Genomic DNA, 15,931 nt, shown 5'->3' on the forward strand with positions numbered 1-15,931 from the left:
CGCGCCACAGCCCAGCTCCCAGCCACACGTTCTGCTTTATAATCCACGCTCATGTGTCTTCTTTTGTAACCTCAGAAATTACGGGCCGAAGATAGAATTTGTCAGATACACCAAGCCCCTCAGTTCGCTAGGAAGTAGAGTATCCCTTAAAGGGGTGCTGTGTTTGAATCAGAGAAAGAGTGATTAGTTCTCTGCATGTGAAAGCTGGGTGGTCTCCCGGTAATAAAATACCTGCGTAGAGTAACACATTTATTCATAAGTATTAGTAGTGCTGAATAATACACACTAAAAAGAGTGTCGAGCTGGCTCTTCTGTGACAGGCGTACTTTCGTATCATAAGTAACAAAAAATTTTTTACGTGTAAGTTAAATTCTACAAGTAAATGATACAAATTATGATTACTATTCAAATAATGTGTGAAAAGGTCCTTTCTCATCAAGATGATGTTTAAATGGGTATGTTAAAAATTGCCTTCAACATAATGTAATAAAAAAACATTAAAAAAAAAAAAAAAAAAGAAATGAAATCTAAAAAAAAAAATTGCCTTCTAAAGTTCCCTCCAAACTGAATTAAAATACTGAATCAGGAGAACAAAATATGAAAAATACTAAATTTATAGGTGACCTGAAATTTTGCTTTTTGACTTTGACAAAATCATTTTGTCCCTCACACGCCCAAGTTGAAACTCATAAAGAAGCACCGTGTATAAATGCAGGCAGTTGCTCTGGTCACTGGGGACATTTACAGAGACATCAGTAAGTTCTTGCTAACAAACTGCTGTAGTTCACAATTCCAGTCATTGGCCCGGGAGGAGAAGCAGACTTTAAGGGCAGGTATTTGATAGCCAGTCAGTCTTGGTTTCAGTTTTGGCTCTAATCCCTACTTTTCTCTCTTTATGTCTGGCAAAATACTTAATCCGTCTGCACCTCAGTTTCCTCCTCTGTGAACTGGGATTGATTACAGCTCCTACAGCCACTGAGTGGGGTTGAAATGGGATGGTTAAAAAAAACCACCCGTTATAGTACCTGCCAAATAGAAGGTGCTCGATCAGTGTTAGCTGTTATTATTAGTGATACTTTTTAGCTGTGTTTTGCCTCATTTCAAAGAGAACTGGACGTGCGAGATCATTCCACCGTTCTTCATTATAATGACTGGATTACAGTGGGCTGTGTGAGCCACACCAAGTAATGCTTCTGTTGTAAGAACTGGTCTTGAATCCTGGCTGGAATCTTGAGCATCTTCATTACTGCTGTTGGTAGGACTTAAACAAAATTTATCAAATAATGATTTCATATTTTTCAGAAGCACTAAAGGCAATGGAAAAAGTGGCAAGTCACATCAATGAGATGCAGAAGATCTACGAGGATTATGGGACCGTGTTTGACCAGCTAGTGGCAGAGCAGAGTGGAACAGAGAAGGAGGTCAGTGGGACTTCTAGATTCTGAGAGGCTTAATGTGTTTGTTCACTGCATCTACAGGTGATCTCCAAACTGGGCCCCCCTGTTTGCACTCTCTTAGAGAACAGGACTAAAACTGTTTTTTGATCTTAGTGCTTGCAATAAGCCACACCATTTAAGTATAAACAGAACATAAAATTCATTATACTGCTTTAAGAATGTAACCTTCCATCACCTTAACATTGTACAAAAGACAAAAAGAAATACCACTAAGGAAATACCACTGAGTTTATATCCCAACCCCTCCCTCCCCTTCCATGGGGTGTGAGGCAGGACTTGTCCCAGATGTGGGCAGGTACACGGACAGCGTGAGCCGACGGGGGGAGGATGAATACAGGAAGTGGGGGGCCAGCAGGTGGAGAGAGCCGGACATCGAACATCAGTGGCTGCCTCCTTACTTGCAGAACTAGTTTAGGTGGAATTTGACAATTTCTGTATTTTTCTTTTCTGGTTGATTACTAAATTAGAATCTTGAGCTTTTCAAGTCTACATAGAAGAAAACATAGATTTCAGTAGAGAAAGGCAAGAACAGAAAACAACTGGATTTTAATTTTTTGTTGAGCCAGTTTCAGTGTTGGTCCTTTTTTATTTGCAGGCCTTGTGTAGTTTATGGATCAGGGGTAGTGAATTTGCTAGAGCCTGAGGTCAATATTAATGAAGACACTTTGGATGGACCTCAGTGTCCATTTACATATAATGTGTGGACTGAACCAAAATACCTTTCTATTTTTAATTTTTCAAAGTTTGATGTTTTGCTCATATTCTCAAAACCTATACTATTTAAATGCCCTGTGTTTATGGGGCCATAAAAATCACATTGAATGTACTTGCAATCCCCATATGTACATGTGATTCACTACCCAACATGAGACAACCTAGCCCTGGGGTCTCCATGTCTTCATCTCTTGTTTTTATGATACAGGTAACAGAACTTTCCATGGGGGAACTTCTGATGCACTCTGCAGTTTCCTGGTTGAATCCATTTCTGTCTCTAGGAAAAGCCAGAAAGGACCTTGAGCTCACGGTGTTCGGTTAGTATCCCATTTGAAAGAATGTAAACTTAAAAAAGGCTGGTGAAAATGAAGATCTTCCTAGACCCACCAGTCCAGCTAACTCCTGATTTTCAGAAGGAGAGAGAATCATTGCAATAATGGCTTTTGACTTAACAGAGCCAGCTTCCAACTATTTAAAATGCTCTCACTCTGCATACTCATTATCCTGTTCTCCCTTCTGCTTGGCTTAGTGGTTCTGGCCAAGTGTTACAGGAACAGATCTCCTGAGGCTATTTTGAAACCTGCTATCTTAATTGTTTGCTGCATTTCAAAATGTCTTAATTCTCACTAAGACCGATTATAGACGACAGTGTATTCTCACCGAGATGAACACCATGTTCTCAGATTTCAATAGAACAAGAATTTTTTAAAAATCGCCAAGTTCTACTTCGGCTAATTGCTTTTAAATAAGTAGGTGTTTGTGCACCATGAAGTCCGATCAGAGGGAAGCGCACTCACCCCGGTGCTGGCATAGTGGGGTCCTGGGGCTTCTTGGTTCTATTAAAACATCCGCCTCAGTTCAGCCTTGGAAGAAAGTTCGTACAAAATAATGAGAGACTTTTCTTTTTCTTTTCCTTTCTTTAGTTTTTAAGAGAGCTGTCATATTGGTTTATAAAGAAAACTGCAAACTGAAAAAGAAATTGGTAAGACAAGAAGTACATGTAATTAAAGCCGCGTTTTCATGGCTCTGTCCTCCTGTTAGTGTTGATCTGAGAAGCCCGCTCAGCATCAAGGCCTCAGTGGACTAATGGGACTTATTCCTGGGGTGACTAACCAAACCAGATACTCAAGCTATTTCTTATTCTCCCCACAAACAATGTCTGTTTTAAAAGAAGTTGTAGACAAATACCCAGGCTGGGGCCTATACAGAAAATCAGCTTCCATATCCCTGAAAATGGCCCATGTTTGCTCCATATATGTAAAAGACTACCTAACTTTGGGTTGTTCTCAAACTACTTTTACTTTAAAAAGAGAAAAAGCTTAGCTGTGGATACCATGAGCCATCAGTATTACTACTGTTCAGAAGTAATGAGGACACAGAAGGCTTGGTTGTCATTCTTGCTTGGCGTCTGTCTGTGTGCCCCAGACCACAGCTCTGCTTCCCCGCTCCCCCCACCCCACCCCCAGTCTGAGCTGAGAACTGGGAGCATACCTGCACCCTGACCACTCACACAGCTTCAAGGAACCGTGCACACAGGGACAACTTCAAGTTTCCATTCCCTGCATATCTCCTTTCTGGGTGAGAGCTTGCTCTAACACTCTTCTCGGGGGGTTTTCCTGTTCCAGCCCTCGAATTCCCGGCCTGCACATGGCTCTGCTGACTTGGACCCATTTAAATTCCGCTGGTTGATCCCCATATCTGCACTTCAAGTCAGACTGGGGAATACAGCAGGTAATTGTTTTGTGTGGTATGATGCCGGGAAAAAGCATTTTAGAGACTTCTTTGCATTGTGGAATGAAAAACTAGGAAGAACCTTGGGTCTTTGAGTTTTATAGGCAAGGAAAACGAGGCTGAGAGGTTTTTTTGTTTGTTTGAACAGATATGGAGAAAGTAAATAGCAAATTTGGCTTTTCTTTGCCAAATACCTCTCTTCATTATTATTTTTGCTATCAGTGGTTTTCAACATTTTTTTCCTAAGATCTTTGATATCCTAAAAGTTGTTTAACAAAAGACCACAAATTTAAATTTAAAAATTTTTGATACACCAGGAAATTCCTTAAGATTAAGCAGTATTCTATGTGATATTAGGGAAAAAATCTCCAACCCTGGAAAATGTTCAGAGATCCTTCTAGAATAACCATGTTCTGGTGACAATGCCTCTGATGACAGAAAGGACCACCAGTCTACAGCACGCAGTGATGTTTTGGGTCCCTGTTTAATTTTTGTTTGCAGCGCTTACGTTTCCTAAACCGGGACTGATTTCGGGCTGGCCTGTTTTACCTCCGGCACCTGAGCACATCTTGCTGTTCCTTCCAAAGAATACAATGAATGGAATGGGGTTGAAAAACAGGATCCATTTAACCTCTTTCCTGGAGAGATCTGGAATCCAGGGCTAGGGAGAAAGCACGTTAAGATGAATGGAAAACTACCAGGAAATGTAAAAAGTAACTAAGAAGTATAACTTTTGTTAACAATTTGTGAAAGTCATACACAGAATGAGGCACAGAAGAAAATGGTGAGACTCAGGACAGGGAATATTTGACTTGAGTTTTGAACTTCACATCTTTGGCAAAGTTGTAGACCCTTGTTTCCTTTTACACAGGGACAGAAAATAATTCCGTATGGGAACTGATCCATACGAAGTCAGAACTAGAAGGACGGCCAGAAACCATCTTCCAACTGTGCTGCAGGTACTGCTCACATCCAAAAATTAAAGCCAACGGGAATAAGACAGAATACGCTCTCTTAAAAACGGGAGTTTATTTTTAGTGCTCTCCTGAATTTTGATGACTTCAGGATCACACCCAGCCTCCCCCCAAATGGCAACTGTGTCTGTAGTAGGATACACTGATTAAATATATCCAAATCTTAGTGCTCAGAGGCGCCTCAGAAATGATCACTTCTTCTGTAAATGAGGAAACCAAGGTACAAAGAGGCTCAGTCTGTCCTGAGAGCAGTAATAGGACAGGTAAGGACCCAGAGATGTGGACTCGAAGCATGAGACACTGGACGTGACTGCCATTTTCTCTTCTCCCCTCACCAGTGATAGTGAAAGCAAAACCAACATCGTCAAGGTGATTCGATCTATCCTGAGGGAAAACTTCAGGCGTCACATCAAGTGTGAATTACCCCTGGACAAGACCTGTAAGGATCGCCTGGTACCCCTTAAGAACCGAGTTCCTGTTTCAGCCAAGTTAGGTGAGAACTTTTGCTGGCCTTGTGTTTATTTAGGAAGACGCGAGCTTCTCTATAAGGATATATGTTCTTGTAATACAACAGTGAGTCATCACTTTGTAAAGGACCAGGGGCAGCTCTGCAAGCTCTCAACCAGACACCCAAATGCAGAGTGGTGCGGCAATTTTATTTCAAGAAACTTAAGGGGCACCTGGGTGGCTCAGCTGGTTAAGCATCTGCCTTCAGCTCAGGTCATGATCCCAGAGTCCCAGGATCGAGCCCCGCATTGGGCTCCCTGCTCAGCGAGGAGCCTGCTGCTCCCTCTCCCTCTGCCACTCCCCCTTACTTGTGCTCTCTCCCTCTCTCAAAATCTTAAAAAACAAACAACTTAAAATGCGTCTTGCTCCCATACCTTGTATAAACTGGAACCACCCCCAATCCCACGTCCTCATCTTACCACCAGCTCATCTTACCACATAGTCTCTTTACCAGCTTATTTCTTTCTTCCACCGAGATGTGTAGGAGTTCCAGGGCTTAGCTTAGCTCACTGGAGTACTCCAGTGCTCAGAACAGCTCCAGGCATCTAGAAAGCCACTACTTGATGAATTAGGATAAGAAAACTTATATTAATTCTTACCCAGTCAATTAAGTCAGCAAGTAAACACTCCAAATCATGCTTTTCTTAAACTTTCTGCCTGCTTTTAAAATTTAAATTTTAAATTTCCTGCTTTTAAAATGTCAGTTTAAACCCTCTTTCTGTATTAACTGTTTTGTTAATATCTTTGGTCTTGTTTGTAATTTTTCAAATTGTTTTCTCTCTATTGATCACAGTGTGACCTCTTCAAATTCACCGTATATTTTCTATTTTTTTCCTCTATTGCCAAAATACGCCATAGCCATCAAAAACATCACAGCTGAGAGCTCCCCTTTTCCCTTCAACCCAAGAGAAAGGAATTAAAAACACACAAATGATTAAATTATTCTTATTAAATCTCTGAAAGTTGGCTAGAAATTCCAGCAGAGAGATTTCTCATGAGTGATGAAGGGCATTTTTCTACTTTTCATGGAGCAGCAAGGGAAATAAGGTGAGCAGGTAGGCGTAGAAATATGGTATAATCTTGGTTGTCCAATTTCAGAGTACTTTAGTGAAAGAAAGGGACCTAGATTTTACTAGTAACTTTTTCATTTATCCATTGGCAAAATAAGAATCCTAACCTTTGTTAATAGTTTATAGCTTGTTCTGTCTAAACAATCGCGCTCTGGTAATAGGTCATCTAGAAATGCCCAATCCTCCAACATAAAATTTCAAAAAAACAGTAAAAGTCCACACTTGCAGTATCTGCATGTTTTTTCCCAAGTTCCAGGATAGTTGGTCATAGAAGTGAGATGATGAAATCTGAATTAAGATGTTACATCTTATAACGTACGTCGCAAAACTTATGCATTGTGGTGCCTGTTTCTCGATCACGAGGGGAAACGCACTTTTCTCATTGCAGCTTCCTCCAGGTCCTTAAAAGTCCTCAAGAATTCCTCCAGCAGCGAGTGGCCCGGCGAGCCCGGCAAGGGCAGCTCCCTGGACTCGGACGAGTGCAGCCTGAGCAGCAGCACGCAGAGCAGCGGCTGCCCCCCGGGCGGGAGCAGGCAGGACCCCCTGCAACAGCCCCCGCCGGGCCTGGCTGATCTGTCAGGCAGTCTCATCAAGGAGAGCGACATTCTGAGCGACGACGACGAGGACTACCATCAGACTCTCAAACAGGGCAGCCCTACCAAAGACATAGAAATTCAGTTCCAGAGGCTGAGGATCTCCGACGACCCTGACGCGAAGCCAGCCGACCAGCAGCCTGGCACGGAGGGCCGGCCGAAGGGGGAGCAGCCCAAACTGGTGCGGGGGCACTTCTGCGCCATCAAACGGAAAGCGAACAGCACCAAACGGGACAGGGGAACTTTGCTGAAGGCACAGATTCGGCATCAGTCCCTTGACAGTCAGTCTGAAAATGCCAGCCTTGATCTCAGTTCTGTTCTGCAGCGAGAGTTCAGCGTCCAGAGTTTAACTTCGGTGGTCAGCGAGGAGTGTTTTTATGAAACAGAGAGCCACGGCAAATTGTAGTGCAGTTTCAATCCAGATATGGGTTCGTTGCTTGCTTTACTTTTCAACTGGTGGTCAAGTGGAAATTGCAGAAAAACTATTCATTATTGGGTTTTGTGCAGCATACATTTTCCCACAAAATAGTTGTAAAGATTTAAGTTATTTTAATTTATTGTAGATCAGAAAACTAGAGTAAACTGATCAGAATCTGTAAGAATCTGTAAATTACTTAGTTTATATCCCTTTTGAGCAGGCATCAAAATGACTTAGGATCCTTGAAGTTGCAATCTATTTTAATTTATGTGGAAAAAGTAAGAAGGGGGGAGTTGTGATTAATAGTTTTTAAAAAGGTCATTGTTTTGTTTTTTTTTCCAATCCTCTGGGCATTTTCTTTGAGCTGTTAGTTTTTGCTTTATTTAAAGCATATTTATTTTAATGTGGGTGAGGGGCACAACGTGCAGATATTTCATTTTTGTAAGGTTGTAACAGATGCTGTTTATACTGAACATGTCCTATCTATGCAGTATATATATTAAAAGAAAGCTTGTACTGTAGCTTATTTGATTATATTTATTTTCTCTACCAAACTGTACAGTAAAAGGGAAATAAGTCAATCTGGTAATGGTATTTTTATTGTCCTTCTATAGCAGACAAATGAGTACGCATTGGAGCAGCTCAACAACATTGTGGAAATCAACATTCGATATGCTGCTGTAGTCTCTCTCTCTCCTTGGCATCCTCTTTTCCCTGATTTTTGCTTTTCTTTTTTTTGAGTTCTTCTCTGAAATTATAAGCAAAGAGGTGTGGGTCTTCATCACACATTTTTCGGTATACATCACACAGGCTCTTAAAATGTGAAACAGAGAGCTGGCTGGGTTGAAGGGTAGGGTCCACGTCTGCCAACTCCAACAGTTTTCCAGTGCTTTCCACACGCTGAATTTCAGGGAATAACATTCTGAGGAGAGAATCAAAATTTTACTTAAGGAATTCTGTAAATCCTGATGCTTCCTTCTGCTCCCATTTGAAAATGACATCGTTTTGACAACTGACTGACAAGCCAAGGGAGTGGTGGAGGCAGCTGGAGTGGCCGCGGGGCCCCAAGCTGATGGAGAAGGATCTTGATCTTGCCATCAAGCAACAGGAACAAAGGAGCACTGAAGGCAGAGCTCATCTGACCTGTGAGGTATGTCCACAAGGGAAAATATCTTCTAAAGCTCAATCAGTATAAGCACTTTTAAGGTAAGTTTAAAGAAACATCTGCTCAGTTGTATTCTTACAGAAATGTTTGATTTGCCTCATATTTTAATATGAAACTGGTCTTATTTCTTGATTCTCTGTAATTTGAACTTAGTGTTCACCCCCAAGGAATGACCTTTCTTTGCCAAGTTCGGAAACAGGTGATGTGGAAATGCAAACAGTTCCCGCTTTTAGATTCACCTTGCAGCGTCTTTACGACTGATTGGAAGTAGGTATTTTAAATTTCACCTAACCAAACAGATCACGGTTTTAAAATGAGGAACAAAACTGACTGAAATGTTGCAAAGCTATACCTGGATTTTATTTCTTTTCTCAGTAGTTGGGGCTCTACGGAGCTCAGAGGTCATGGCCAGTGGAGATGGAGTTTTTCTTACAGGCTGCTGGTCCTGTCAGTAAGGAACTGCACCTTCCCTTTGGTTTCAGGTGAGCTGCGATCTCGGAGTTCAGCTTCATGGCAAGGGGGGAACCAATGGCTCAAAGCGGGGCACACTATTTGGGGTCCCTCTCTGCACAAGGGACTGTGTATGTGAGATAAAGGGGCCCATCACTTAGGTTTGAAATGCCAGGGCCAGCTCTGAAGCCAATTTCAGGATTTGCAAAAGCAGAATGTACTTTTTGTGACCCCCCCCCCCCACCATGAATCAGGGCCATCATGTACAGCTATACAAGTCACACCCTGCGTGAAGGGTGAGTGTGAGCTGAAATCCAGCTCGGGTTCTACTCGTCAAATCGTGCACATTGTGGCTGGGGCTTGCAGCCTACCAGGGGTGGTGATGTAAGGCCATCATTTTAACTAGCACCAAGACAGCCAGTGGCATCCGTCACCAACTCTGCTCCTCAAGTCTCTGCTCCAGTAGTAACTATCTGGTGAAGTATAAATCCTGGCCTCATTAGAGCCGACAAATGGCAAGACAAGGATTTAACATCCATCAGCTCAAATCCTCAAGAATGAATTCTGTGGGCTGCAGGGGTTTCGGGATGCAGCCGCCAGCTGTACCTGAACTAATTTTATGTGCTAAGAGGATACTTCAAAGAACCAGAGAGAGACTGAAGAGATGGGGTTTTATATAAGGGGAGGTGGGATGAGAAATGTGTGCCTATGAAGCCGGGCGCCTTTAAACAGCTAAAGTTACACACACACACACAGCCTGCCTTCCTTGGGCCTAATTAAACATCATCTTGGCTGCCAGTGGATAGAAAATACCCTTTCGGGGCCTCCAGAGGCGCGCGGGCTCTAAAGCACCACGCTCGGCCTGGGCTTCCTGACAGTGGCCGTGTGCGTGTGCAGAGCAGTAGGCACAGCAGGACGATGGAGCTCCCCGTGACATAACAACGTGCTTGTAGGAAGACCTTGTGATGTCATTTTGGCTCTTCCAACATTATACCTGCTTTCTAGTTCTAAGTGTGTCCTTAAAAGAGATACAGCAACTCGGTGGAAAGAGAGCACTGAAAAAACTCAGGCAGTACGGGGCGCCTGGGTGGCTCAGTTGGTTAAGCGTCTGCCTTCGGCCTCAGGTCATGTTCCCAGAGTCCTGGGATCGAGCCCTGTGTTGGGCAACCTGGGAGCCTGCTTTCCCTCTGCCCCTCCTCCCTGTTCATTCTCTCTCTCTCTCTGAAATAAAATCTTTACAAAAACCAACTCACACGGGGCGCCTGGGTGGCACAGCGGTTAAGCGTCTGCCTTCGGCTCAGGGCGTGATCCCGGCGTTATGGGATCGAGCCCCACATCAGGCTCCTCCGCTATGAGCCTGCCTCTTCCTCTCCCACTCCCCCTGCTTGTGTTCCCTCTCTCGCTGGCTGTCTCTATCTCTGTCAAATAAATAAAAAAAAATCTTTAAAAAACCAACTCACTGTGATAACATATTATTTGGCCTTTGTCCCAGGTTCCTGACACAGAGTTTCTGAATCCTTTAAAATTTCCTGACAAGGGGTGATAAGGGCATTTTTTTGTTATGGTTGAAAAGGGGTTTTATTAGGCATACCTGAGTTCGTGCTACTGAGATAACTCTTGGTGGGTTCCTCGATAGCTTTAGGATGGGGACAATTGTCAAAGGGACTAACCCTGTGATTAGAGGGTTGGAACTCTGTCTCGCCTCCAGGGAGAAGTGAGGGGCTGGAGAATGAGCTCAATCACCAGTGGCCAATGATTTAATCAACTGCCTAACGGACCATCCATAGAGACCCTTAAAGATGGGTTCAGAGCTTCCAGGCTGGTGAAAACAGTGAGGTGCTGGGAATGGGGTGGAGGGGATCACAGAAATCCCCATTTCATGGCCTGTGGGTCGGAATACTAGTGGTGACCTGGGACTTGAAGTGGGGGCAGTCTTGTGGCCCCTGAACCCTTTAGCTACAGGGTCTATCCCACTCCAGGTGGTCAGTGTCAGACTTGCACTGGAGGACTTGTTGGTGTTGGAAAAAACACCACACGTGGTGTCAGAAGTGTTGAGTATAAAAACAGTTTGTGGTCTGCCCTGAGAAATCATGGCCCCCACAACACAGGGTCATTATCAACTGTGTGACTGCCAGTCTCTAGGTTGTACTGATGTTAAATAAAACCTGTCGGTGGCCTCTGAGGTTAAAGCAGGGGTTTGCTTTTTCCTCCGTGGTGGACATTTACAGTTAGCTTGAAGAATCATAAAAACAAGGTTCTTAATCTTTAAAAGTGCTTAAGGATTTTAGAAAGGGTGCCAGTGAAAGGAAGAGAAGGCGTTCTTACCCCAGCCCGCGATAGCAGTATTTCCTCCGGAACTGAAAGGCATTCTGAACGACCTTCTCCACCAGCTTGAAGGGCTGCTCTATCCGGGGCCGCACCAGGGGAATGAAGCGCACCACGCCCACGTCCACCTAGGTGGTGAGCAAACATCCATCATTCCGTGGCATGGTAGAACGTGATTACACAATTCGTCTTTGTCAAACACGGGCAGACGGTTGTTGACCACATGGTTCTCACAAACAGACCCTTGCATGGACTCCTCCTCTGCCGGCAGGTAAGCTGTTGCTCTTGGCTTTGAGCTGACTCAGAGCCATCATGGTTGCGTCTGCTCTGTAACAACAGCCACTAGACCTGTGCTTGATGATCCCTTAATTTTAAAATGTAGTTTTACAGTGGCCTCTAAGGTCAATCCAAATAATCATTAAAGTCAGTAGGCAGCTAACAGCGTCAGAGTATTTTATTTAGCTTTGGAATGTGTATCAAAGAAGCTGCAGCAGCAGTTCTGGCTAGAAGGCTGGGCTTCCAAACAGAGAAGAGAAGGCAGATGGCCCCCCAGGGACCACTTAGTGCTAAACTCCCCAGAAAGGGAATCAATTAGGACACCACTTCTTTTGGGTACAGACACTGATTAATCAGCCAGACCGAATTCATGACTGTCATCTGCGCAGCCACATCACTTTCTGGGAGTAACGTGAAACGCCCAGGAGGCCGAGGGAGGATCGAACAGCAAGTGGACATCCCCCCAGTGCCGCTGTTTGCATGGTGAACTAGCACTAACAGTTGAGATTCTTTAATTAGCAGAAAATAAAACTTTTCAGGTATATCTGTTAAGATATTTATACCCTGTCTTACTCTAAAAATGGACTCATGGTAATTCACAAGTATATATGCAAAATAACACAGGAGTATTGGAAGTAAAGACAAAGGGAGAAATGGAGTCAAAGCGGTTATCACACACAAAAATGCCTGACAGAGACCATGGTCTAACAAATGGGAAGTCTGTTCATAATTTACAAAAGCCTTAGTCTCTAAGGAATTGTTCAATTTGCTTCTTAGAGCATCACACGGACTCTACAGAGGCTAAGGAAGTAGACCAACTGATGAAGGAGGGGTCATACCACTGCTTTGCAAAAGGAATTCATTCCATTTTTTAAATTCCACAGGGGTTATCTTGTTCTCTTGGGGGGACTTTGCTTCTAAAATCCTTGTGGCTATAAAACTCCTTAAAATCAGCCTGTCATACAAGAGAATGGGAGTGTTTTCAGTTTCTTGATTTTACGGTGGAGGAAAAGTACTTGCATATGATGTGTAGACAAGAAAAGAAAATGAAGACATGCCCATCATCAGGGGGCCTGGAGAGGGTTTCGGAGGACCCAGTGGTGTTTCTCCTGCTGCCCTGACTTACCCTGTCCCGAATGTTTCAGGTTAGCTCCGGTGCCCCTAGGGGATAACTAGAAGGGGTCCGGGGTAGGCATGCTGAGGATGGCCTAGTGAAAACCGCCAGCAGAAAGGCCTTTCCGCACCGACTGCCCTAAATGTCCATCAGCCTTGGGCTACTTTGGTGGAACAGTTACTCCACTTCAGAGAGTGACTATCTGCAATGTTAAATGTTCCCATTAAATTTTAATAGTTTTTCCAAATTGTGTTCTACGTGTTGCTTAATTAGTTTCTCTAAGTTCAATAATAAGTACTTCTATAGGAAACGAATGCTTGGTTAAAAGGCCAGGACTTTCTGCAGACCGGCACCAAAAAACCACTAGGGACCAAGGGTCTGGGAGATGATTGTGATCAACAGAGAGAAGAGAGGCACTGAGGAGGATAAGGACTCCGTGGAGGTGACCTTGGGGTTTAGGTGGGGTGGACAGGACAGTACAGTAAACAGGGAATAAAAGATGGCTTCATCTGGAAGCATTTCTGTGGCAGGAAAAATAGGTAATCTGCGTGGAGGACGGTGGAAGAAGCCGCCCCAGATACACTATAGTGACTTTAAATGTCAAAGACTCTGCTCACAAACTCTGAAACATCCATCCCCACCTTTCCTCCTGTTGATTTGGAACAGAGAAGTGAGCCCAGCTGTCCAGGAAGGTTCTAGGCCTCGGCCCCATCATTCCATACCTCTCCATGCCACTGCCCGCATCGGAGCCCACTGGCATCCCGTCCCTGTCTCTCACTCGGCCGCCCTCTAGGACTCAACTCCTCCAACCCTTCTCTGCCAATTCTTCCCCGTTACTGTCAGTTTGGATGGAATTCTTTACAGGTGTGATCCAACAGCCTGCCATTCTCCAGGGAAACTCATCTTTTAGCAAAATAGGAGATACAGTTTGAGCCCTAGCCAACCCCAGCCCACGAAATATTATAAAAACTCTAATGTTCAAATAGTATCAAGGACAAAGGCACAAATACAGGGTTAGATACATTCTCCTTCCAGTAGAGAAACTGCCACTTCCAGCTTCTTTGGATTTTAAACTTTGGCCTCCTCTTTATTTCCTGATTTTATTCCTTTGAGATAAGGTTGGTGTTTGCAAATACAGGAAATGTCTCACATTTGCTTTAAAGTTTTTAAGCCCTGTACAAATATAGCAGCACCCTATGTTAACTGCAGCAGCCTGCTAACGTTTGAATGTAATTTTGTTACCCAGTTAAGCTAACAGTATATCCCAACTACAAGAAAATACCCACTCACAATCCAATATAGTTCCTATTTAGTGGAGGACCCTAAAAAACTCACTGTGAAAATGGCTATTCCAGCAACGTGTCCTGCCTCTATGGGAAACCTCCTGTACTCTTCTCTACTCCTGCCCCCAAAAGCACTTTTCAGAATTACTCCGAATGACAGAGCCCATTTTCTCTAGAAATACAGGAAAGCTGCTTGGTAACTAGGGTAACAGATACAAAAATGCTTTTTACTTATAAATTGAACGCTTATTTAAAAATTGCAACCATTATTTTTCCTTCCCTGAATTTTAACTCTATTAAAGGGTTTTCTTACAAAAAAAGAAATCAGTACATAGGCACTAGATGCACTTAAAAATTCTATTTTAATGTTGTCAGCCCCTTTCCAAACTCAGTCTACTGGTATACCAAAATGACCTACTAAAACTTCAAATTGAAGGATTTAAAATGAATTTAAATATTTGCCTCTCGAATCCACTCTAATACCAATGCTGTACCAAGCTGAGATTATGTTTCTCAACATTAGCAGCCATGGCTACGAAAGGCTGCAGGCAACAGTCCCATTTTCCAGGCCAGCGTGTCTAGGGCATGACTGGTTATAAGCTCAGAGCAGCACTGTGGACTGAGAGAGACCTGGGATAAGAAGCTATTAAATCTCCAGCCCTAGATCCTGCCAGCCCAGATCTCGAGTCCACGTGAGAATAGAGAATGCTGAAGAACGGGCAGTCCAGTTCCTGACAGAGAATCATCATATGCTGAAGAGCTAAATAACCACCCCCCGTGAAAAGACACAGGCACGACAGGAGCCAGTAGCTAAGGAAGGGTCTTCAACACTTTCCCTGGCATTCAAGACCATTAAAGGACAACCCTGTCAAAGGAAAAAAATCATTAGGAAGCTAAGGTTTATAATTAGCTAAACTAGAACCATAACTGGGAGAGGATAGAAGGGCGAGAAAGGATAATAGGAAATTATAGATAAGCCTTCAGGAGCAAGCAGAGAAGGATCTTCAAAGTTCCAGGGGCACTGTCTCAGACAGACTCGTGTGGATGGGAACGGGAAGGGTGCGGCTGGGTCTGTGGTGCCCGGCACCACCTGGGGTTTGGGAGTCACATTCAGCGTCAGGTGAAATGACAGCGAGGTGAGCACCCTGGGGAATGCTTGGGTGCACCCACCAGAGTCTGACTCTTCAGATACCTACATGGAACTACTGACAGCCTCCACTTACAACTGCCCCGGATACGAGTAACAGAGCGGCAAGTCACTAATGCCTGGGATACTCTAATTACATATTCTGTAGAAAAACACAAATATGAATGTACATCAGATTTTCTATAACTGGTTTATTCTGCCTGTAATCTTTGTCCTAAGCCCGATTTAAGGACAGAATTTCAGTTTTAAAACCTTAAAATGCAAACACTTTAACTGCATTCCAGGTGTTCTAAACCAGCATATTCAACATGGGCTGACACTGTTCATGCCTACACATCTTTCTTTAAAGTTAGAATTTGTATTTTCTATAGCAATATTAATTTCTCCAGAAGTTCTACCCCACCGACCTTTTTTCCCTCCTATAGATTTTTGAATGGTTTTTCTCTCTTTCCTCCTCGTAATCATAAAAGTCGCAGTACTTCCCCCTCGGAGCATAAGTATGTAAGAGAACAGAGAATGAGAGCGAGCTGAGAGCATGATGAGGAATAAGCCTGAAAGAGGCCCACATGAGGGGAGCAGATGGAGAAAGCACTTTACTGTGTAAATTATGCACGTAAATGTATGCATGTAAGTAAATATATGTATGTACGTACGTATGTATGTAAATTATGCCTATTAGTAACAACACAGCAAGATGAGTCAGGCTC

The 15,931-nt window shown here is 43.5% G+C and overlaps 2 protein-coding genes across 6 annotated transcripts in view; one reads left to right on the forward strand and one right to left on the reverse strand.

Annotated features, from left to right (window-relative positions):
* Window positions 1-8,045, forward strand: part of TIAM2 (TIAM Rac1 associated GEF 2) — a 216,159-nt gene extending 208,114 nt beyond the window's left edge. For both annotated transcript variants that reach the window (XM_045805394.2, XM_045805395.2), the window contains 7 exons: window positions 1,303-1,421; window positions 2,380-2,488; window positions 3,095-3,153; window positions 3,797-3,902; window positions 4,774-4,861; window positions 5,215-5,369; window positions 6,842-8,045. In XM_045805394.2, the coding sequence (XP_045661350.1) occupies window positions 1,303-1,421; window positions 2,380-2,488; window positions 3,095-3,153; window positions 3,797-3,902; window positions 4,774-4,861; window positions 5,215-5,369; window positions 6,842-7,452 (1,247 nt within the window). In that variant the 3' untranslated portion in view covers window positions 7,453-8,045. The remainder of the gene's footprint in view (window positions 1-1,302; window positions 1,422-2,379; window positions 2,489-3,094; window positions 3,154-3,796; window positions 3,903-4,773; window positions 4,862-5,214; window positions 5,370-6,841) is intronic.
* Window positions 2,315-15,931, reverse strand: part of TFB1M (transcription factor B1, mitochondrial) — a 73,986-nt gene continuing 60,369 nt past the window's right edge. For 2 of the 4 annotated variants that reach the window (XM_087865600.1, XM_045805403.2), the window contains 2 exons: window positions 11,405-11,532; window positions 7,982-8,386 (listed from right to left, as the gene is read on the reverse strand). In XM_087865600.1, coding sequence (XP_087721726.1) covers window positions 8,125-8,386; window positions 11,405-11,532 — 390 coding nt within the window. In that variant the 3' untranslated portion in view covers window positions 7,982-8,124. Of the gene's footprint in view, window positions 2,449-2,484; window positions 3,035-7,981; window positions 8,387-11,404; window positions 11,533-15,931 lie in introns of those variants that run through there. The other 2 variants (XR_015726154.1, XM_087865599.1) reach the window with 2 other exon arrangements.

This window comes from Ursus americanus, chromosome 11, assembly GCF_024610735.1.
Source record: "Ursus americanus isolate L20-20 chromosome 11, mUrsAme1.1.p, whole genome shotgun sequence".
NCBI lineage: Eukaryota > Metazoa > Chordata > Mammalia > Carnivora > Ursidae > Ursus > Ursus americanus.